The sequence below is a fragment of the Pelodiscus sinensis genome, chromosome 9 (genome assembly GCF_049634645.1).
Source record: "Pelodiscus sinensis isolate JC-2024 chromosome 9, ASM4963464v1, whole genome shotgun sequence".
Classification (NCBI taxonomy): domain Eukaryota; kingdom Metazoa; phylum Chordata; order Testudines; family Trionychidae; genus Pelodiscus; species Pelodiscus sinensis.
In genome coordinates this window covers 47,540,830-47,565,486 of record NC_134719.1, presented here as the reverse complement: position 1 = coordinate 47,565,486, position 24,657 = coordinate 47,540,830, and the positions used below count along the sequence as shown (strand labels likewise).

At 44.3% G+C, this 24,657-nt stretch overlaps 1 protein-coding gene across 6 annotated transcripts in view; it reads right to left on the bottom strand.

Moving 5' to 3' along the window:
- KCNT2 (potassium sodium-activated channel subfamily T member 2) overlaps positions 1-24,657 on the bottom strand; it is a 321,535-nt gene that overhangs the window by 32,395 nt on the left and 264,483 nt on the right. For all 6 annotated transcript variants that reach the window (XM_075936723.1, XM_075936724.1, XM_075936727.1 and 3 more), the window contains 3 exons: positions 22,749-22,850; positions 19,394-19,477; positions 17,592-17,720 (listed from right to left, as the gene is read on the bottom strand). In XM_075936723.1, coding sequence (XP_075792838.1) covers positions 17,592-17,720; positions 19,394-19,477; positions 22,749-22,850 — 315 coding nt within the window. The remainder of the gene's footprint in view (positions 1-17,591; positions 17,721-19,393; positions 19,478-22,748; positions 22,851-24,657) is intronic.

Below are 24,657 nucleotides of genomic sequence, written 5' to 3'. Positions count from 1 at the left end.
TTCATTTCTTTTCCAACAGATATAATCATGATCTGCAGATGGAATTAACAATTACTAACTTTTCTATCAATTAAACACTTTTTGGGACAACAACAGTAGAAACATAGGGGAAGGAAGAATGGGGAAGAGTAAAAGGGAAAGATTAGAGCAAATAATGTTCTGTACATCCATATAGTATGCGTTAACCTTGAATTTATCAAAAGCTATTATTCCCGTCTCTTACAGAGAATAGTTGTATAAATATGTGCGTTTAGCTTCTTTCTAGATAATGTCATTATATCACCAAATGCCTTTTGGGGTGTGGGTTTCCTTACAGTGAAACAACAGTGGCATGCATAAACATATTTAATAATAAGATGTTTATTTCCCAACTGCCTCTTTCTTATACAGGTGCTGCTTCCTAGCTAGATAATAGGAAAAGATTCAGCTTTTTATTTGTTTGATTTCACATGCAGTTTTGAAAGCATATATGCTGACACTGAATTTTTCACAATAGTCTTGGTGCTCAGGCTACACCATTATTGCTCTCAATAATAAGTTACTATTACAATCTTACTGTTTTTCATTGATTGTTCTATGTTTCTTATCAATAAACTAGGCAAATACAACTTAGAAGGGGCTACTATAAGGCAGGTGCATAACTGGCTAGATAACAGTTCACAATCCTGCTGAAAGGGCATAAGTGGGGTTCCGCAGGGGTCTGTTTTGGGACTGGTTCTGTTCAATATCTTCATCAATAATTTAGATATTGGCGTAGAGAGTATGCTTATTAAGTCTGCAGATGATACGAAGTGGGGAGGTGTTGCAACTGCTTTGGAGGAAAGGGTCATAATTCAAAATGATCTGGAGAAATGGTCTGAGGTAAATAGGATGAAGTTTAATAAGGACAAATGCAAAGTATTCCACTTAGGAAGGAAAAATCCATTTCACACATACAAAATGGGAAGCAACTGTCTAGAAAGGAGTACTGCAGAAAGTGATCTAGAGATCATAATGGACCACAAACTAAATATGGGTATGTCCACTGCAGCGCTATTTCGAAATAACTTATTTTGAATTAGTTAATTTGAAATAAGCTAAATCGAAATGACACATTTAGACACAAAAATTAATTTGAAATAGCCTTTTTCTAATTCAAAATAGCATGTCCACATTGAGTGGACCCTGAATTGAAGGTAAGGCTGTCTGGAACAAGTGCCAGAAGGGCATCAGGGTCAGACTTAGTGTGTGGGGCTGCTGCCTCAGGGACCTGTGCTTAAAGGGACCTGACACCCCCCTCCCGGACAGACAGTTCTCAGGTTTCTCTGCTTGCTGGTCCACCTCGCTGAGGGACAGCAAAGCATTTGTGTCTCGGAGTGCTCTGCTTGCCCTCACTCCGGACATCACAGCACTCTGCACCATGGAACCAGACCTGCCCCAGGGACTCTGCTGCGTTTCGTGGACACGTTGCCAGCAGCCTGGCTGCACTCTCTGTAGGCTGCCATCTGGGAGGACCATTGAGTGGCTGTCAGGATCCAGGGGGCCCTACGGGAGAGCTTCCACCCTGAGGAGTGCTAACAGTCTCCCTGGTCTGCCCCACTGGGGGCTTGTGCCCCATTCCTCCCTCTCGTCCTTCCACTTACCCTCTCTATCCCCCCTTCCTGATGTCAAATAAAAGACACGTATTTTCAAATATATAACCTGTCTTTATTTAACACGACTGGGGAGGGGGAATGAAACTCTGGGGAGATGGGGGAAAGGAGGCGGGAGAGGGCAGGAGAGAGGATGGGAGAGGGGAGGGGGAAAACTGGGAGGAGGGAGCTGAAAGGGGGAAGCAAAGGGAAGAAGGGGGAGGGGAACTCAGCACTCAGGGCTGCGGGTCTCACCAGGCCAACCACCGCCCAGCACGGTGGGGAAGGGGGCCTCAGCATCCCGGGGGGATGAGGAGGAGGGTGTGGATATTAAAGAGGAAGAAGAGGGGGGCAGGAGTGGAAGGAGGAACAGTAGTGGGGGGGACAGCAGGAGCAGGACTGGCACAGGGCACCATGCTCTGCAGCAAGGCCTGCAGGTTAGAGTTCATGGCTTGGTCCTCAGCAAGCTGCTCTTGGCAGAGCTGCAGGTCCTCCAGCATCCAGGCCTGGATGGTGCAGTGCAGGGCTTGCAGGGCCCCCAGGTGCTGGTCCCGATACTCCTGCCACATGCTGGTGATCCGGAGCAGGCCGCAGGTGTGGGAGCATGTCCTGGGCGAGGTGGTGCGCCCTGCACGAGCAGCTGGTGCAGCTGTAGAGAAAGAAGAGAAGTGGTCAGTTCTCCCTGGGGACACAGTGGATGATGCCCAGCCCCCTCGTGACGTGAGGGCAACCGTGCCCTGCACCATCAGAGCTGCTGTGCTTGCACAGAGACCATGGTCAGGATGTGTGGGCTCTCCCCGGGACTGGAAGCTGCTCAAGACCTCACCCATGCCCCTGTGCTGTGTGTAGTGTGTCCGTGGCGGGGGCGGGGAGATGTCCCCTGCCTCTGTGTAGAGAGGGCGTGTGAAGGGAGAGCGTCCTGCTGGGTCCCGTCCTGGGGTCGGGAGCATGTCAGGTCTCTTTACACATGCATGTGCATATTGGGCCACGGCCCCTAGGTGTCATGCAGCTGGAGTCACCTGCCCAATGGTGGCATGGCATGTGCTCACACATGCACAGGTGTGCGTGATCCATGGGAGACATGGCCCGCGCGCTTGATCCCTGGTCTCCCTCTCTGCCTCTCCCCCCAGATAGGGGACAGTGCTGGCACTTTACCTGGTATGGCCTCTCTGGATGACCCTGCTGACTCCGGTGCCAGGACAGCTGGTGTTGGCCCCTCTGGTGTGCCCTGGTCAGGGCCCTCCGGTCCTGGCTCACTGCCTCCCGGGCTGGTGCAGACCACCCCACCCCCCAGCAATCAGTCAAGGGCGGGGAAGTTGGGGCAGGTATCAGCCCCTGCTGCAGCACCGCCTCGGTGGCCCTGGTGTACGCCTGCCGCAGCTCCTTCACCTTCAGGTGCACCTGCTTTTAGGTGCGCCTGTGGCTTTTCCTGGCCATGGTGGCTGCTATGCGGCTGTAGACAGCCACGCTCCTCCACCTAGTGCGGAGATCATGGAAGTTGGGGGCCTACATCCAAACCTCAATGAAGTCCATGATCTCTGCACTAGTCCATGAGGGTGCACGCTGTCTATGGCCGCTGGCTGGCCCCTTGGTGCTGGGAGACTGAGTGAGGGAGAGCTGGCTGGCACAGGCTGCCTCATTCTGGGGCCACTGGGTCAGAGGCAAAGACTGCTGGCAAGCCTGGCTCTGGCAAGTGCCGTCTGGCCAGAGTCTAGCCCTTTAAGGGCCCCTGGACTCGGGGAGAGGAGAGGAGTTTTCCTGGTTTGGCCCAGAGAGGTCACCAGGGGGAACTGGGAAGGGCTGGAGTCCCCCTAATTCGAAATAAGGGCTCCACTATTTTGAATTTATTTCAAAATAGCGGTTTGTATGTGTAGACAGCTATTAAAGTTAATTATAAATAACATCTGTTATTTTGAATTAACTCTGTAGTGTAGACATACCCATAGACACTGTTGCAAAAAAAAGCAGACATGATTTTTGGTTGCATTAATAGGAGTATTGTGAGCAAGACACAAGAAGTCATTCTACCGCTCTACTCTCTGCTGATTAGGCCTCCATTGGAATATTGTGTCCAGTTCTGGGCACCACATTTCAAGAAAGATGTGGAGAAATTAGAGAAGGTCCATAGAAGAGCAACAAAAATGATTAAAGATCTAGAGAACATGAGCTATGAAGGAAAACTGCAGCAAGAGAAGTTTAGGTTGGACATTAGGAAAAACTTACCAACTGTCAGGGTGGTTAAACACTGGAATAAATTGCCTAGGGAGGTTGCGGAATCTCCATCCCTGGAGATATTTAAGAGCAGGAGTAACAGTTAATCAGAACTAAGGAGTTAGTTCTACTTAACGTTTAACTGCCGTGTCTAGCCGTGGGCAGTTTGGACTAAGGGGGATTTAAAAATGGCGGTGCCCGGGAACATGCAAATGAAGCTCGGGATTCTTCATTTGCAATTCCTGTTGCCCTCATTTGCCTACCTAGCTCAAATTAATGAGCTAGTGTAGACATACCCTAGGAGACTATGGGTTTGTCTCCCAGAGCTTCTTGGAGTGTAGTATCCTGTTCTAGTATAGGTTGTAGTTTATTGATAATGTCTTGGACGGGTTTAAGTTGGGGGATATAGGTGATGACAAGTGGTGTTCTATTGTTGGTTTTCTTGGGTCTGTCTTGAAGTAGATGGTTTCTGGGTATTCGTCTGGCTCTTTCAATTTGTTTTTTTATTTCTCCAAGTGGGTAATTGAGGTTTATACATGCTTGGTAGAGATCCTGAAGTTTCTGGTCTCTGTCAGTGGGACTAGAGCAGATGGATCATGAGGTATGTTCTGGATGGGAGCTGGAGGCATGAAGGTAACTGGATGAGTCAGTGGATTTTCTGTAGAGAGTGGTGTCTAATTTACTATTGGTGATTTGTACTGTGGTATCCAGGAAATAGATCTCTCATCTAGAATGGTTCAGGCTGAGATTGATTACATTACAAAGATAACTTCCCTAATTATCACCTCTAATATCATTAGCTCACAGACATTTACCTTCCCTACCCCCTCATCCTTCCTCTGTTCTGAAATTTGATTTCTCCTTTTTATATGTGTTCACTTTTTTTGATTGTATCCTTTTGGTATATATGATCATGCCTATTTTCTTCCACTATTTGATCTGAGGAAGTGGGTCTGGCCCACGAAAGCTCATCACCTAATAAACCATCTTGTTAGTCTTTAAAGTGCTACATAGCCCTGTTTTTTGTTTCATGCTGAAGGAGCCCGTAGTGGCCATGCAGGACCTCAAGAAGACTCTTCAGCAGAGGACAGAGGCATAGGACGAGTGGCGCAACAGGCTGCTGGATGAGCTGGTCCAGCAGCACACTGCCATCTGTGCCACTATGTGGGAGATCCTAGCCTGGCCTGCCTCTGTCACGGGCACCGCTCCTCCTGCACGCCAGGACCCTGTTCCCCCAGACATCCCTGCTTCCCGAGCCCTCACAGGCCCAACAGCTTCCCCCCCCCTCCTGCCCAGGCCAAGACTGGCTCTCGCTCCACCTGAGCCCAAGGCTTTGGTGGTGCCAGGACGCAAGAAGGTGTCAGGACCCTGCGATCAGGGAAGCAGTGGCCTACTTGAGCCCTCTCCCCCTCCAGGTTTTCAGTCCCATACCATTCCAATTAAAGGACATTTCAGTTATATAACAAAATCTTTATTTTTGAGTGAAATATTTACCTTGTATATAAACATTTGAACAGTGAAAAGAGAAAGTTTTTTTTAAATAGTAAGCACATTTTCCTTACTGATAGTGTTTTTCATAAAAAACCAATGTCTGTTTACAAAGAAAACCTGGTATGTATGTATTCTTTCTGGGAAGAGGGTGAGGGTAGTGGAGGGACAGCTAGGGGTGGGCCAGGCCAACCCCCCCCCCAGGGGAGGCCCTGGGGAGAGTCTGTGGGCTCCTTCTGATAATCTCTCCCTCAGGGCCGCTCGGATTTGGACATTAGCCTGGTGAGCCTGGCGGATGGCAGCCATCCGGGGCTGCTCAAATTGCCTCCCCTCACCATCAGCACCTGTTCCCCACTCTGTCAGGAAGGCCTCCCCTTTCCTCTCCACCAGGTTATGGAGGGTGTATCATGCGGCCACCACCTCCAGGATGTGGCGTTCTCCCAACTCTAGGAGTGTTAAGAGGCAACAGAACCTCCCTTTCAGCCGGCTGAATGCACATTCCACCTGGATGCGAACCTGGTTAAGATGCATGTTAAAAAGCTCCTTGCTTGCATCCAGATGGCTGGTGTAGGGCTTCACGAGCCACAGCATCAGGGGGTAGGCCGCATCAGCCATGATGCACACTGGAAACTGCACGTCCCCAAGCGTGAGGTGCTGCTGGGGGAAAAATGTTCCTGTCTGCAACCTGTGGTATAGACAGGAGTTGTGGAATATGCAGGCATCATGTACCCGCCCCGACCACCCAACATAAATGTCTATAAAATGTCCCCGGTGGTTGACCAGTGCCTGCAGCACCATAGAATAGTAGCCCTTCCTGTTTATAAATTGGGCTGCTCGATGAGATGGTGCACGGATTGAGATGTGTGTCCCATCGAGGGCTCCTCCACAGTTTGGGAAGCCAAAGGCACCAAACCCGGCAATGATGTTGTCCAGGTCCCCAAGACGGAAGAGCCTCTTCAGGAGCTATGCATTGATGACCCTCACCTCCTGCAGCAAGAGACAAATAGACAGACAGAAACCAGGGAATTAGGTTACCTAAGAGTTTGGGAGGAAAACCCCCCACCCACCAACCCACCCCTCCCCTTGTCAGGATACCCCCTCCCCTGCATCAGCGCAGGGTTGGCTGAGGAGCCACCTCCAAGTGCCACTCTATCCCTCACTCCCTCTTGTCCTTGCCTGGCAGTCCCCCTTTCTCAATGCCCACACTCAGCAGAGCCTGTCCCCCGAGACTGACTTACCTCCATCAAAATGGCCCCGACGGCAGATCTCCCCATGCCAAACAGGTGTCCCATGGAGCGGTAGCTGGAGGGGGTGGCCAGCTTCCAAAGGGCGATTGCGACCCGCTTCTGCAGGGCGATGGTGGGCCGCAGGTGGGTGTCCTGGTGTTCCAGAGCAGGGGTGAGCCAGGCACACAGCTCCTGGAATGTGGCCTTCTGCATCCAGAAGTTGCAGAGTCACTGGTTGTTATCCCAGAGTTGCATGACGAACTGGTCCCACCAGTCTGAACTCATCTCATGCCTCCAAATCTGCTGTCCCAAAAAAGTTTGGGGGCAAGGAGAGAGATCCTGCATCCCAGACAAAGGTCTCGTAGGTCTGGTCTGGGTCCATATGGGGCAAGAGATTCATGACAGTGTCATGCAGATGCAGCAGAAACTGCAGTATGGCAGCGTGGGGCCATTGCCTGCCATGGGGCAGCTCAGGCTCCATGGCCAAAAACACAGTGAAAAGCAGAAAAAAAAAACCCAGAAAATAAACCCCAAGAAAGCAAGGCAACCACAGCAAGCACTGCAGTAGCTTTGCTTTCCCTCTAGGAGGTAGGTAAGCCAGAAGCAGGAGCAGAGCAACAGCTGTCCAGGGGGATCTCTTCAAGCACGCATCTCTGCAAAGGGCATGCAGCAGTACCGGGAAGTAAAGGCTGACCCTATGCCTTGCCAGAAGCAGTTCCAGGAGCCTTTTTTTTTCGAAAGAGCAGATCGATTTTTCAATCTGCATACTGCAATCTAGACGCTCTTTTTTGAAAGAGGCTTTTTCAAAAGTATTTTTCGAAAAAGTCTCTCTCGAAAAATGCATGTAGTCTAGATGTAGCCACTCTCAGAGCACATGGAAGGAGAGGTTTAAAAACTGCACATCAAACTATATATATTTCTGCATGATACTAAATGTACATCTGAGAAGGAGGAAGGTGTTTCTTGGTATCAACAAGACAACCCCAGCTTCTTGGCCTAGGTTAGTCCTAAAAGACAAATAGAGCTCGCTGATTATAGAAGCCTATATAGGTAGTACCTCCCCTAATCAAGACTCCCTGGTCCAGCAATATCTGTGGTCTGGCATGGACCACGGATGTTCCTGTACCACAAAGCCCCAGAAAAGGGAGGTCTGGTAGCAGGGCAAGAGTGTGTTTGGGGGCACCGGCATCCCAGTGTGTGTCTGGAGAGGTGTAACAAGTGGCACAGCAGAGAGTTCTGGACCCAGACCCAGCCGTGAACAGGGAGCTCTGTCCCTGGCCACAAAGCTCTGGCCCCAGATATCTGCCCCAGACTTTGCTGTGCAGCTCCAGGCCTGGCCGTGCATCCAGGCAGCTGCTGAACTCCACCCCTGGCTGCACAGCTCCTGCTCCGGCTATGGAACCAGGCAGCTGCAGAGCTCCATCTGTGGAATTCCACCCTGGCTACAGCAGGACCAGCAGCATGTATAAAGCCCTGGGATGCAGGGGCAGTAGCAAGGGCAGGCTGGAGCCCTAACCCAGTGGCAGCACAGGCCAGGAGAGGAGGAACTATCTCTGGTCTGGCAAACCCCCTTACTCAGGACCAGTCTGGTACTGTGGGTACTGGACTACCACGGTCCAACCTGTATTATATTTTGAAACTGCAGATAACACCTCATTAGTGTGTCTGTTTCCTTGTGTTAACCTTGTAAAATAAGTCTCTGGTTTCCTTTTCCTATAATTTCTTTTTCCAATTTAATAAATATGCTGTAGAACCTCAGAGTTACAAACTGGAACAGGTAGCAGCAGAGCCCGTGTAGCCAGACAGGAACCCCCCTAGTAACATCCATCTTGCTTGCCTGGAGCATACAGGGCACACACAGAGCAGAATCAGCATAGTCTTTGAAGCCTTGACAAGAGGCCCGGATATGCTAGCTCACAGTGACCCTGGACAACTGTAAGCATAGCTATGAGGATGATCGAGCTAATCGCTGACCAAGAGGCTGCTGAGGAGTGCCCTTGACTGAAACCCATATTGATGCGATCACACACACTTGTCTGGGGGGAGAAATCTCCTGCCCAGTAAAGAATGTCCAGTACTCACAATTTAGTTATCTCTCTTGCAAGAGTAAATTAACTTGAAACTCCCTTGTAAGAACTGGCGTCACAAAGACGGACCAGCACAATTTGGCATCTTAAATAAGAAAGAGGATATGGACCCCTATGGGTATAAAAGGTGGGGCCAGCAGCACACTTACTCTGAGTGTCAATCTACCCTCTGCTGGTTGGGTTAGGTGATTGGCCTCCTGATGTTCCACGGGGATGCCCACCTCGTATTCGTCTTTCCTAGGAATAGAGGGACCGGCCCTGGCCTGATATGCTGGAGTCGAGAGGCACAGAAGGGAGTAAAAACTGTACCTGGATGTGGTCCTTTGTCTTAAGTGTAGACATAGATTTAGAGCTCTTTAAAGATTAAGCTGTCACTTGGTACCATTATTTCTATTTTCTATCTTTATTTTCTTTGTAACCATTTTTAAGATCTATATTTGCTAGCAGTTAAGAAATAGAGCAATAGCCATTGTAACCATATGATTTATAAGCTTCTTTAATAAACCTGTATCTGTTTAAGCTTTAACCTAACTCCTTCAGTTGGGCTATGTCTAGACTACAGGCTTCTTTCGAAAGAGGCTCTTTCGAAAGCATCTTTCGAAAGAGCCTCTTTCGAAAGATCGCGTCTAGACTGCAGGCGGATCTTTCGAAAGAGCAATCCGCTTTTTCGAAAGAGAGCACCCAGCGAGTCTGGATGCTCTCTTTCGAGGAAGCCCTATTTACATTGAAGAACGCCTTCTTTCGAAAGAGGAACTTTCGAAAGAAGGCGTTCTTCCTCGTGAAACGAGGTTTACCGCCATCGAAAGAAAAGCCGCGTTCTTTCGAAATAATTTCAAAAGAACGCGGCTTGAGTCTGGACGCAGGGGAAGTTTTTTCGGGAAAAGGCTACTTTTCCCGAAAAAACCCCTGAGTCTGGACACAGCCTTGCTGTAACCAGAACAGAACCCAAGCACAATTTAAAAGAACTCCAGCTGGTCATAGGGGCAGATGCAGACAGAGCTGGGCATTTGGACCATGTCGCCTCCAGGGGGCAGATCCATAGGGGCATCCATCAGCCTTCGATAGGCTGCCCACTGCGAAGGGACCTGGTCCTAGCAGCTAAAACTTTTGGGGCATAAAACTTTTGGGGCACCCGTCGGCCTTCCCTAGGCTGCTCGCTGCGAAGGAACCTTGAGTTCTAGCAGTTGAAGACTCGAGTGTATAACACACACACCACGCACTGCTCTGACCATCGGCTGACAGCCAACCACAGCCTGAAGTCTTCTGCACAGCTACTGAATAATGGCAAGGTGCAATCAGATGAGAATGGTGCAGAACCCATTACGCACTCGTCCACTTATGCCCCTTCTCTGCCTACGCTACATCAATGACATCTTCATCATCTGGACCCATGGGAAGGAGACTCTGGAAGAATTTCACCACGATTTCAACAGCTTCCACCCCACCATCAACCTCAGCATGGACCAGTCTACACGGGAGGTCCATTTCCTGGACATCACAGTGCAAATAAGTAATGGTCACATAAACACCACCCTATACCAAAAGCCTACCGACCGCTATGCTTACCTGCATGCCTCCAGCTTCCATACCAGACACACCACACAATCTATTGTTTACAGACAAGCACTGAGGTACAACCACATATTCTCCAACCCCTCAGACAGAGATCTACACCTACAAGATCTTCAACAAGCATTCTGTAAACTACAATACCCACACAAGGAAATGAGGAGACAGATTAACAGAGCCAGACGTGTACCCAGAAGCCTCCTACTATGGGACAAGCCCAAGAAAGAAACCAACAAAACACCACTGGCCATCACCTACAGTCCTCAGCTAAAACCTCTCCAACACATCATTAGTGATCTACATCGCATCTTGGACAATGATCCCTCACTTTCACAGGCCTTGGGAGGCAGGCCAGTCCTCGCTCACAGACAACCCGCCAACCTGAAGCATATTCTCTCCAGCAACTATACACTGCACCATAACAACTCTAACTCGGGAACCAATCCATGCAACAAACCTCGGTGCCAACTCAGCCCACATATATACACCAGCAACACCATCACAAGACCTAACGAGGTCAGCCATACCGTCACTGGTTCATTTTCTGCACATCTACTAACGTAATATATGCCATCATGTGCCAACAATGCCCCTCTGCTATATAAATCGGCCAAACTGGACAGTCCCTACGTAAAAGAATAAATGGACACAAATCAGATATTAGGAATGGCAACATACAAAAACCTGTAGGGGAACACTTCAATCTCCCTGGACACACAATTGCAGATCTAAAGGTAGCCATCCTGCAGCAAAAAAACTTCAAGACCAGACTTCAAAAAGAAACTGCTGAGCTACAGTTCATCTTCAAGTTCGACACAATCAATTTAGGATTAAACAAAGACTGTGAATGGCTCGCTAACTACAAAAGCAGCTTCTCCTCTCTTGGTATTCACACCTCCAGATCAGCTACTAGAAGTGGGCCTCATACTCCCTGATTGGATCCTCCTCGTCATCTCTAGCCTGATTCTGGCCTGCATATTTATACTTGCCTCTGGAAATTTCCACTACATGCATCTGATGAAGTGGGTCTTTGCCCACAAATGCTTATGCTCCAACACTTCAGTTAGTCTATAAGGTGCCACAGGACTCCTCGCTGCTTTTGCAGATTCAGATGAACATGGCTATCCCTCTGATACTAGCCTTGAGTGAGTAGGTTAACACCTACTGCTCACATGGCAGTGTATGGTGCAGTGGTGGGCAGTCTGGGGCCACATGCGTCTCATCAGGATAAGATGTGTGGTCCACAGGACGCTGTGTTTACAATTGCCCAAGTGCAGGGTTGCTGTTCTGAAAGGTGTGGACAAAAGAAGCTATGAGGAGTAAAGTGGCACTTGGATTACCCAGGGGCACAAAAGAACTGAAGGAATGGGAGGCATGATCCAGCAGACACAACATTCAGAAAGAATCTACAGAGAGACAGTGGTCATCACAGAACACAAGGGACAGGCAATCCAACAGAGGCCAATGCCACAGGCAAGCAGGAAACACCACAGAAAGACAGCTTACTAGACTCACAGACAAGGGAGAGAGGCTATGTCCAGACTACGGGGTTAGGTAACCTGGAAAAATTCTGCCGTGTCCAGGGAATGCATCTGTTCTTCTGATTCTTTTTTGTGGAAGAGCAGACATGCTCTTTCAGAAACTCTGTCTTCCTCCTTCCATGAGGAAGAAGGGCTCTTCCAAAAGAGGAGGATTTTCCAAAATTTGGCCCAGTGTAGACAGATCAAATTTCAGAAAAGCCTCTTCAGAAAAAGGATGCAAATTGCAGAGCACATTTTCCATACCTTTTCCCATTAGCTTCTTATAGTCTAGAAGTAGTCAGAAAGGGATTAGCCCCTGTAGCCATGTCTACACTACAGAAAAAATCAAAGCAGCCACAGTCAATCTTCTGGGATTTGAATTAGCAGGTCTACTGAAGACAGGCTAATTCGAACTGAGAGAGAACTCCCATAGATGCTGGTAAGTCCTGCTTCTACAAGGAGTAAGGGAAGTGGAAGGAAGAGCGTGCTCCCCTCAATCTTCCCCAGTGTGGACAGCCCCAAAATTCAAGGTAGGATACTTTGACTTAAGCTACGCAATTAACATAGCTGAAGTGGTGCATCTTCATTAGAATTTAGCCACAGTGTAGACCAGCGGTGTATAATTAGGAGGTATGGAGACTAAACTACTTAAAGGCTAAGTAATCAGCTGAGTCTGTGGTAAAAATGAAATTCCAACTTGGCTATATAATAGCAACCACTGTCTAATAATTTGTTTTTAATGTGTTTATTAAAATGCTTGTTAAATAAGGAAGTAGTACCAAGAGGGCTAGTATCTGGGGGTGAAGGGGCTGCTATTGACAGGATATCAGTGGAACAGGAAATGCAGGGAGTTAATTTGTAAGCAACTCTGTTGCATGGACAGGACACTGCACTGGGTTTACTGAAGTTTCAGTTAATCCATGTAGCCTGTATTCAGCTTCACTCTTTGTGAATAAAGCAAGCAGTAGGGTTAAGACAACAGTAAAGAAAATAGAAGTCTTTGCTAAAGAGTGCAGAATATCCACCCACTGCACTAATTAAGCTCTATTAGCCAGCTGTCTTTGGTATCTAGTCAGCTTCTCTGGTCTCCCTATGAATACACCTGGGTAGATAGTCGGTTATTTCTCTGTTTTTTGGTGAGACGGACATTATTGACAGGAGTAGAAGAATTAAGAGGAATCAATTTTACATACATGAAAAACTGAGGAAGTATTTTAAAAAATTATCTGGTTTGTTATCTACATTGACAATCGTTCTCTTATATAGACCACATCTATTATGGCATTTAAAATGCATTGTGTAATGTTGTGGGAAAGTTCCCAGTGCAGCCAGAGACCCCACATAATGTTATTTATAAACACTTTATAAAAATCTAAGATAATGACAATGATGTTATCTTCTGTTTCTAAAGTATGGACATACCACAAATAGACTACAGTACAAGCTACTTGTTCTATACATTTAATGCTCCTTGGACTGTAAAATAACTTCAATATTTTATATTGTGAAAGGGTTTAATTCATTATGTCAATGAGACTTAGTTGGTAAAGATTTTGCCTGTACCACAGAATCCTAGGTTCCAAAATTGTATCCTAGGACACAGCTAACGCCTGCTGCCGACATGGCAGTGTATTGTGCCGTGATGGACAATCTGTGGCTTGAGGGCCACATGCATCTCATCAAGATTCTGTGTAGAGTCCACCAGACATTTTGTTTGCCATTTCCCAGGTTGCCAGATTTTGCTGGTTTCTATCCATACAGTTTTTCCTACTAGTATTGCTAAAGTGACATGTATGTAAAGCAAGGGCACATAAAGTGAAGTATGTGCTGATTGCACATAACATTGACTGTGAGAGCCACGTGCTCCTTCTACCGCCAATCAAAGCACAGCTACTGTCCAATAGGCACACAATTAAAATTCTAGGAATGTAAGCTCAGTTAGCAAAACTACACTATCCCAGGAGCCTGTAGTGATTATGACAATCTTGTGGCACACTGAGAAGAAGGAGGGCCACTCATGCGGCTCACTCACTAGCCTAGGTTGCCCATTGCAATGTTGAATTTTGAGAAGTCCTGGCAACAACTTAGGAATATAGCAACCTAGCTCCCATCTTTTATTTAAACACATTTGAGTGCACAAGGCTGTGTGAAATATTTTATTAAAGTAATTGCTTTGGCATTCATCTATTTCTGCATTAATGATGCCCTTGAGAAGAAAGGTGATAATTTAAACCAAACACAGTTCTAGAAGAACACCATGCTACAGGACATGAACTGGAAATCCTTCATCAAAAGTATCATAAAGCACCTGAAATCATTGCAAATGAGTGGCTATTGGATTGCCAATGTCATCCATAATTTCATGACAACAGATGGATGACTAGGAAAATAAAAGTGTACTTTCATGGATGTTTTGGTGAACTTTCACTTCCAATTTCGTTACAATTTATTTGGAAACCATTTTCCTAAACTCCTCTGATAACCCAGGCATTTCATTCATTTTAACAATGATCATCCTTCCTATGGACATTGGCAATTGGAAGCTAAGAACGATAGGGAGACACATTATTCTAGGACAAGGTATTCAGATATACTAGTAATGTCTCTGGTGGGCTAAGTGCTACAAGCAGAAATAAAAAGGTGTTTGGTTTCAAATTGGTATTCTATGGCCTAACATCTTGTGACAGGAGGTTACTTTGTGATACTGATTAGCTTTCAATTTCTTGGATTCTTTCTTATTGCTGTAGAAAAGCTATCGACTAGGACAAAATTCTGCAAGATACTGAGCAGAGTCAGCTCTTATCACCTATAAGAGTGGTGCCTCACTTCTCCGGATTAAACTCTTAGGGCACATCTACACCACAGAGGAAGATTGAAGCTGCCACTGTCAATCTTATAGCATTCAAATGAACAGTCTAGTTAAGACCGCTAATTCGAAGTGAGAGGGGCACTCTGGTCGATGCCAGTTACCTTGTTTTCACAAGGAGTAAGGGAAGTCAAAGGAAGAATGTTCTTCCTGTGACTCCCAGCAGTGTAGACAGCACCAAAAGCTGAGTTAAGCTACTTCGACTTCAGCCTCACAATTAATTTAATTTTGGCGTGTAGTGTAGCTATACCCTTGAGGTGCACAGAGCAACTGCTTTGAACTAAAAAGTGAAAAGGAGAAGAAAATGTGTAATGCCACAACACCCTTACTTGTTGAACCATAACAGTGCCACCATAACAGCTATACTAAATTTAATGAGTAGTGGCAATAAAACATAAAGATTTAAATAAATCTGGGAATACTGCACTGAAGACTACTACAGCAACCTGTAGAAGTCATAGAAGAAATCCCTACCTGTAGATATCTACACCTGGGCAACTGAAAATACTACAAGACAATGTCTATTATACTAGTGATTCACTTCCAGAACTCTGCAGCTATATCTGGAATCATATGGCCAGAATTTTCAAAGTTGTGTGACTACTGCAAGACACCCAAATCCATATTTAGACATTTCAGAATATGGCCTAGATTTTCAAAGGTTCTGAGCTCCCAGACTTCTCACTGATGTTGAATTGTTAGCACCTTTGAAAATCAGGCCAATGTCTTTTACTTATTCATTTCAATTTATAAAACCAGGGGTATTTGGATAAACATTATGTATATCTCTGAGAAACTCAGACTTAAACTTGGATTTACCATGTTTAAGTAGCCAAAACGTACCAGGCATCACAGAATATTAAATAAAGTTCTTCACTCCTCCCATATATCACTCCCCGCCCCATCTTATAACAATATTTGCTTCTTTAGAAATCCCTTTATACATGACATACCTTGCATGGTACCATAGATGATTAACAACAGATTTGGCATATTTTGGACTATTTCTTGGCACCCGCATTAGAAAATGTTAACAGATTGCATGTGTCTGTACATACATTTGGATATTGAGAGTTGTGCTTCTAAGACATTTTTGAAATTGTTTTTCAGTGTGTCTGTATACATGATAGAGACTGCAATAGGCTCCAGTAATATTCAGACTCACTGAGGAATACAGGCAGTCCCCGGGTTACATGGATCCGACTTACATCGGCTCCCTACTTACAAACGGGGTGAGGCAACCCCGCACTAGCTGCTTCCCCCCAGCAGACCAGGGAGACGCGAAGCTAGCTCCCCCCTCCCCCCCCAGCAGACCAGGGAGACACGGAGCGGCTTTTCTCAGCAGACACCTCAGCTTGAGAATAAAGGACTGAGGGAAGTGAGGTGTGGGAGAATAAAGCTGAGCTCTGGAGAAATGTTTGGCTAGAGTTTCCCCTACAATATGTACCAGTTCCGACTTACATACAAATTCAACTTAAGAACAAACCTACAGTCCCTATCTTGTACGTAACCCGGGGACTGCCTGTACCCAAGAATGAGTTTCAGTTTTCAACCTTAATTTCTTGTCTTTCCCACATGTACCTGATTATTAATAATCACTTTCCTATATACAGTTAAGAAGTATATTTAAGAAAAAAGTGAAATCTCAGTATTGCAGGAGCCTACTGCAATCTGTAGCAGGAAATCCAGCTTTAAACATCTATTGCATTTCTGTTTGTATAAGTTTAGCATCTCCTGTGTTTTGACAAGTGGAAAATGATTGATTATTTTGGTGTTAAGACATAATTCTCTCGACTCCTATGTCGGTAACCTCTTCTATGAGAAACACTATCAACTATGTTAATCAAAACCAATGTAATAATTGACATTTGTGGAACCAGAATTTTGAGGATGACATAATCATATAGCAAGAATCACTGCAGTGAGCCTCTCTCCCCCTTGTCCAACTTTCTCTTCCCCAGCATTTGCCAGTAGCAAGCTTTCTGCAAAGCTAATACCCATTACTTATAATATACATTTACTATGAATTTTAGTAACTAGGATGCTAAAAAAGCCAACCTTTAATATTCAGGAAGAGCCAATATTATAGTGTGTAACCCTGTTCACTAACTTTACTCCTCATTTTACATCTGATTTAAGGCGTGCCCACACCCCATTGAGGTCAGTGGGGCACCATGCAGATCTCTCTCCAGGTACAGGTTTAGAGTTTTGGACATGGATCACCCTTTGTTTATCTACTACTAAATGAAAAGAATACATTTACTACCACATGGCATGATTGCTTGAAACAGCATGGTAGGCAACAGCTATGGTATTATATAACATTTCCTCTTTGATTAAAAATTTATTAGAGTCAATACAGTACTGTATGACTCATGTAACTATATATCTGTGGTGCAAGAAGACAAAAGTTCTTACCAATAATGGAGGGGGAAGGCCCACCAGCTGGGGGTGAGTGTGCATGACTTCCCCAAGTGACCCCCTATGGCCTCTCTGCTCCCAGCCCATGACCCTCATACTCCTCCCCTCCCCTCTCCATCTCACATTACGTGGTGGAAGGGGGCTGGAGTGATCCAGCAGCTGAAGTAGCTTCCAGAGAGTTCTGCTCCTTTTTCCATAGCCCCTCCCAAAGGGAAAAAGAACAGAACTTCCAGCCTCCACAAAGCTGACATGGTTGTGTACAGGTCTGGGGGGAGGAAGGGAAGCAGTTGTTGGGAGGGGCAGTGTAGAAAGGAGCAGAATGCTGTCATCTCCTTCAGCTGCCTTATCACTCCCAGCCCTGCCCCTCAGGTCTCTGCTCTGCATACAGAGGCACGGCAGTGTAGGGACTGAGTTTGACCTGCAGGGACTCTTTCCAGCATGCAAAACTGGCCAAAAATAACTTGCTGATCCAGCGTGCCATGCTGGACCATTTGTACCACTGCTGTCTGTATATTACACTATCAGTGTATGAATTTGTTACTGTGTGGTTTGGATTATCCAGACAAGAAATAGGTATATTCAAGCAGGCAAACCTCAGATGTTGTAAGTTTTTGGGATTCAGTTCTATAGATTCCAATAGGGATATCTCCTGTTGAAGAACAAAGTTTCTGGTAGAGTCTGGCATATGTCCTAATCCATAGATCATCTTCTGTGATTTTCATCTGGAATAACAACAGAAAGTCAGGTTCTAATTTTTATTTTATGTTTTGTTTTGTTTTTTCTTCCTAAGGACTTTCCCAAGCAAAGGCCTGCGTGCTTTAGAAGGGAACCTCTCAGACACAGTTTTAAAATTCTTTGGAAATTCTTTTACTTGCTGCTTAATCTCCAGTGTTAGATCTGAGAGTAAAAGAAAAGTAAAATATCTGGCAGCACTAATAAAGTGTCATGGAAAGCTGAAGATGCATAAGAAGTAATCTGAGTTGAGACTAAAGAGAACTGTATCTATTTTACCTGTTACAGCAACCTAGTTCTTTGAAAAATCAAAGTAACACTATTAAACAAAAATGGCATATAAAATGAATTTGAAAATTCTTGCACATCTTCTATGACAATTTAAGAATTATGACTGAAAAAGTGAAGACATTTGGATACAAGTAATGTGGGTCCAATTTAAGATATTGTAAATCAACTTGCATCCTGTTTAACAGCTGGTGGGGGCAAGTATTGCTAAATCATAGAATCATAGAATCATAGAACTGGAAGAGACCTTAGAAGGCCATCAAGTCCAGTCCCCTGGACTTAAATTAACTTTAAATAAACTTTTTAAACAAAGTTCTTATAGCTCTGTTAAGCCCAGTATCCAGTCTTGTAAGCCCTTTCTTACGTGATTGATCCTATGGAATTCAATGAGGACCATTGATGTAAGGCACAGATTGCAGAACTGATGCCCCGAGGGCCTGATACAAAGCCCAGTGGAAAGTTTCCTGTTGATATCAGGAAGTTTTGGATCACGTCCTCATCCTCTGAAGCACTGACAGTACTGAACGTATTGAACAATATTGCAGCTTCTTACAGTAAACTCAGAATTTTCAGATTCAGTTCAGCTTATTCATGTTGTGAATTCTCTTTCACATTTATGCTACTGGGCTGAATATATTATTTATATACCCCCTGGGCCAATTAATGCTATTTTCTTTTCCTTTTAAGACTATCAAATGCTTTGTACAAATATGTCCTTGTTGGTTTAGAGATCAGCCTTGTCCAAAGGAGTTGCTATGTTACTTATGAATAATTTGGGAATACTGAAATATCTAATAAACAACAAAGCCTCTGACTTCTTAGGAACAGGAAATGCAACATGTGAAACTCAACTAACCCTTAACTTCCATCTTTATCTGGTATTTAGTGCTCAATTTTATCCTAATTTTACCAACAGGTAAACGAGTGGTGTAGCACAGGAGAAAGTCATAGCCCATTTTAGCTTTACATTGCTAATCACTTTCATGAAATTAGGTACTGTTCATATTATTTCAATTCAGCTTGTTTAAAGGTTTGTTACTCCATGCAAAAACATATGATAGCCAACCTATGGAGGTTTTTTTAAAATCTTTATTGAAATTCTGAACACTGTCATAATGTCTGCAGTTCTTTTCTCTGACTTTTTTTCTTTACATATCTTTTAAAGTTTGTTTTGTTTTGCAAGTAAGCAAAGTGGTTTACTTTTCCACCTATTTTTTCCCAACACCTACTCTAAAGATAAAGAAAATAATGGACTTGCTTGAACTCTCATAAAAGAAATCACAATATGAAAAGAGCAGTGGCATTTTCAGGAGACTACAGAACTTCTTATCATACCATTTAATCATCTTTTAAAAGAAAAAAAAAAAAACCTTACCGAGCAAAGAAATCCAGATCCTGGTGTGGTATCTAGTCCCAACAGTAGTCTTGTGATAGAGATCATATAATCCTTCACAAATGACTGCAAAATAAACAGAGAGAGAGAGAAAAATAAACTTTAAGTGCACAGGTAAGCAGGTCAGCAGTGCTATGTGTGAATTCTGAACCAAAATGTATTTATTCACCACTGATCATTCTTTCCTTGTAAAAACACAAGGCATTAAGGACTCTTTAATTAAGAGGGGAAAGACATAAAAAGAACCCAGAGCTAGAATGTAAAACTAGACAAATTTAAACTGTAAATGAGGCATCTTTTAAATGAGGCTGTTGAAACAAACTACCAAGGAAAGAGGTGGGTTTTCTCTCTCTCCAGATCTTCATACGAAAACAAGATGTTTCCTGGAAGAAACGCTTTGGCACACAAGCTACTGGGTGGCTCAGTGCAGAGGTAAATAAGTGAAATTCTATTATGTGTGTTATACCAGAGGTCAAACTAGACCTGGTCAGGCAAGGTATGGGCTGTGGGCTTGACTCTCAGGCAGGGAACATCTCCAGGGCTCAGAATGACGGGCTGCTCCATCTACCTCTCTGTGCCAGGGAGGGAAGGGGAAGCTTTGCACACTGCCCTAGCCCTCCGCACAATCTTCCAACTCCCACTGGCCGGCTGGCCAATAGGAGCTAAGAGATTGAGCTGAGGGCAGGGCAGCCAATGGGAACTGGCCTATAGGAGCTGAGAGATTGTGCTGGGGTGGAGGCAGTATGTGAAGCCTCTCCCTCATAGAGGACCACAGGGAGCAGCCAGCCGCTCTGAGCCCTTAGGCTGCAGCAGGCAGGAAGCCTGCCTGCCTGAGGGTCCTGCTGAGCACTAGCCAGGAGCTGCCTAGCTAAGTGCCTCCTGGCCAGATCCTGCCTATGTCATCCCAGCTCCTCCCGCATCCTAACTCCTTGTCCCAGGTCACTGGCAAAATACTCTGCACCCCCCTACCCATGGTCACATCTCCCTCCCAGACCCTGCACCCCCTCCAATGCTCCTCCCACAGGGCAGATTCCTCTCCTGCACCCATACTGCCTCCTGGAACCCTGCCCCAGGTCACAGCCCCTTCTTTCACCCAAATTCTATCTCAGATCCCACGCCCTCTCCTGCATCCCAACCCCCTACATCGAGCTCCTTTCTGCACCCAACCCACAGAGAGTTATCCATGCTCACCTTCTATTGTAACAAGTCTGACAGAATCAAGATAGACTCAATATAATCATGATGGCCAATGTTGCAGACATGAGTCTATGGCATTTACTGCAGGTTAATCTTACAGCTTGTTTACACCAGAAGTTGCACTAGTTTAATTTAACACGTGTTATGGTTAAACTAGTTTAGCTAAGCAGGTGCAAAAGACTGTGTGCATTGTCTTATCTTGATTTAAATTAGACTTATTTTGATTTAGCTTAAGTCTATAGAATCATAGTACTGGAAGGGCTCTCGAGTCTAATGCAGTCTAGCGCAGTCCCCTACGCTCATGGCAGGGCTACATATTATCTAGAACAACCCTTTATTCAGTTTAAACTAAACTGGGATATTCTTAACCCCTTGTTCCCCCCTTCCCTGCCCCGCCAAAAACAGAGATCTGTTCCTGATCTGGGGCAGGTACGAGATGGGTATCCTCACCACTAGGCTGTTGCTTCTCTCCTCTCCTTCCCTCTCCCCTGATTTGAAATTCCTTCCTGGAGCTCAGAAACCTTGCCAATAACATTTTCATCAAAAAGATATGAAGAGCTTTCGTTTGGACAAATCAGGTTTTTTCTATGAAAAATGTTTTGTCAAAAAATTCCAAACCAGCTCTATTGACTGTAAATTGTTTCCATCCAGTAATAGCATTCTGTACAAAGAGAGAATTCTGTATGATCATGCAAACAGAAAATATAAAACACTGAAATGGCAGGAATTAAGAACAAAAATATTTTCCTGAAAAAGAGTGTCCTCATTCAGCTATCCCTTGTAAAATAATACCAAATTCAGTGTTCATATTCTCGAGCAGGATTAGACTATCTCTTGTAAGTAAATTTATTTCCAAAATATGCAGCAATTGATGAATAGTTTTCAATGTTTTCATTTTCTTCTACTGTATTATATTTTTGAAGCTACATACCTGCTTACCTCCTGTACTGAAAAGGTTTGACAGATATACTTAGCCTCAGGAAGTTGCTGTTCACACTATCTATTTGCTCTGTTTGAAACTAGGTTTGAGATTAGAGGTAATAATACATGTGCACGCAAACTCATTTCTGAAAAACTGAGCTTTTGGGGTCACATCACCGTTAAGTTAACTTCACTTTGACTGCTCTATTAGAGCTAGACTCTATTACCACAATTCACTTCACATGGGTATGTGGAGTAACGTATCATTTCATGTAAATAAGTGTGGCACAGTTCTGAACTATGGGCTTGTTACAGCAAACACATGTGACGTCGCTCAGTAAATCGTTCTATTGGTTTCAGTGGGATTGCTCAGCTGAGTTAAAGTCAGTGATTTGCAGGACTGAGATCTGACTTTATCGAGCAAAAATCTCTGTGTAAGTAATATCATAATCCAGATGGGTGCTTGCATACAGTATGCGTTATTAATGTGTCTTGTACTTCAGTTGTGAAAAGCTCCAGGTGCAATCTTCCAGTGTGAAGAGCAGGAGAAAGTTGCATAGTGTGTTACGATCACTGTTGGGTTAGTGAGTAAACAGACATTAACATCCAGGGCATACAAATGACCTCTTGGCTCTACCTTGGCATCACCTCTTATAACGCTCATGGAAACTGGATTTTATTTTTGTTCCTTTATCGGATTTTTTCTTTTTTGCATTGGATTGGAACACTTCTGAGTGTTGTAAATGATCCTTTCTTTTTTCCTCTTCTGATGAGTTTCCTGGTGCACTCAGAAATCAGGGCCCACCAGAACTTGACCCTATGTAACCCTAGTCCTACAACCAGTTCTGTGTGAGTGGATTCCCGGACATTCAGACTATCCCACTGTATGAAGCCCTTATTTCAGAATCATCTGTCTAATCTCATGAGGATTACACACTTATAATAATGTCTTTAAAATGTTAATATTTTACTAAAACAATTATAGAATTTTAATATTATTGTAAAGAAAATAAAGTTTTTCCTCACACTACTTTAACTATAACTCTTCAGTGTGTTTTTCATATATTAAAAGTAAAGCAAATGTAACCTGATGCATAAAACATCAGTCAGAATACAATAAAATATTACAAAGTGGTTCATTTAACAGTTACATATAAAAAATCCATGCAATGAGGAAGTTTATGTATTAGAGAACAGTATGCATTGTCATAGATAGTACCTGGTACAGAAGCGTATCCAACATACTGATGCTGAAAACCCTTCCAGCAGCAAAAGGTAGTCGAAACATAAATGCCAGATTAGAACCCTTCTCCCGTTCTTTCTATTCAAAGGTTAAAAATAAAGAAATAAAAATAATTTTAGAGATTCCTTTTTTAATTTAAAAAAATACAGTATATAATGTTACAGTGGTGCTTCCTCGAAACAAACTGCAGCTACTTTTTCTCCCAGTGTAGACAGTCATTTGTATTTACAGATAGAAACCATTGCCAATACTAAACACAGGTGTCAAGATCAATTATTAAAGGCCCAACTGTTAGTTATGTTGCCTGGCTTTCTCCTGGCTAATGCAGATTCTGGCACCTGCATGGAGTCCTGAGAGTCCATACTATCAGATCTGCTTGCCTGATCAGGCCCCTTGTGGGTGATTCTGTCTTTAGAAGAGAGGAAAGGTAGGGGTGCTCTTATTGGGCCTAATTCAAAGTCCCCTACAGTTAATGGGAGTCCTTCTGTTGACATCAATGAGCTTTGGATCAGGCCCACTGTACCTAAGAAGGAGGCACTGAACCCTATTGGAAATTCCCTCTCTGATGTCTGAGGGTCGTACAGGGAGCTACTAAGGAGAAAATAAGAAGAAGGGTTCTACTGCAGGGCTTGGGAGGTTGCTGAACAGGGAAAGAAGAGGAGGTGGAAGCCAAAAGGGGCTGGAGGCTCCTGCTTTGATACCTTTGGGGAAGAGAAACAGCAAAAACGCAGGAACAACAGTGATGCCTCTTTTCCCTCTCTCCTTCATTTTTAAACTACATTAGGGTCCAGCTGCTGCCGCTTGTTTCCCTGGCTATCAGAGGGGAGAGCTAGCAGATTTGAGGCATTTTTTCTTGTTTCAAGAAATCAGCAACAAATGAAATACAGACTTTCAGTCTAAGAGATGGCATGAACAGTTGGTTAGTGCAGTAAAGAGACTCTGCAAACTTCAAAATGAAAGAGACACATATATATGCAGAATGGCAGGCTGCTGCAAGCAATGTGTCATTGATGTGTTCTCATATTGAATTTCATCATACTATCACATTGTTGTTTTTCACTGTTCGACATTTTTGTTGTGAAAAAATGTTGGTTTGTCTGAATACTATGAAAAAAGACACAAAATAGGAAACATCTTTCCTATATATATATATATATATATATATATATATAGTATGAAATTGATAGAATTTCTTTTAATGACCACATTCCTTTTTTTGATCCTTTTTTTGTAACTTACTATCTCTACTAAAAATTAAAATGTGATTAGCTCCTAGATGGTTATTAAACAATGAAGAGTGACTATATAGATAAAATCCCCACCTCCAAATGCAACAATGCAATCCATTGTTTCCCTAAAATTATAGCATTGCAAACATCTTACTGTAGTACTAAATATATCAGAGAGCCAGCTCACTGTTCGAGTGTTCATCTGCTGTATGAATAATGAAACATCACTGTGACTGTAACTCTTTCTGTCCATGGAGATTTGTGGCAAGTAGATAATTTATTGATTACTCTAGTCATCACTCATGCATTTTTTCGAGATGTAACCTCAATTTATTACTTGGTTCAAATGAAAACATCAAGACGCTTAAATTATTGGTTGCTTGTGCTTGCAATCCTCTCATATGCAAAACTCACATTAACTTCTACAGGAGTAGTGTCATTAGAGAAGTGTGAGCAGTAGAGGCAAGATGCTTCCCGGGCCTACTGGTGTGAAGAAATTCCAAGCTGAACAAACTCTGTGGAGATTAGCACATCTCCTGTCATGTCATGTCATTGGGAACCAGTGTCACCAGGTGCTCTATTTTTCTCTACTGCAGTGGGGCACTAGAGAAGAGACCAGCATGGAGGGAGAGTATAATGGGAAGCTGCTGTCTCTA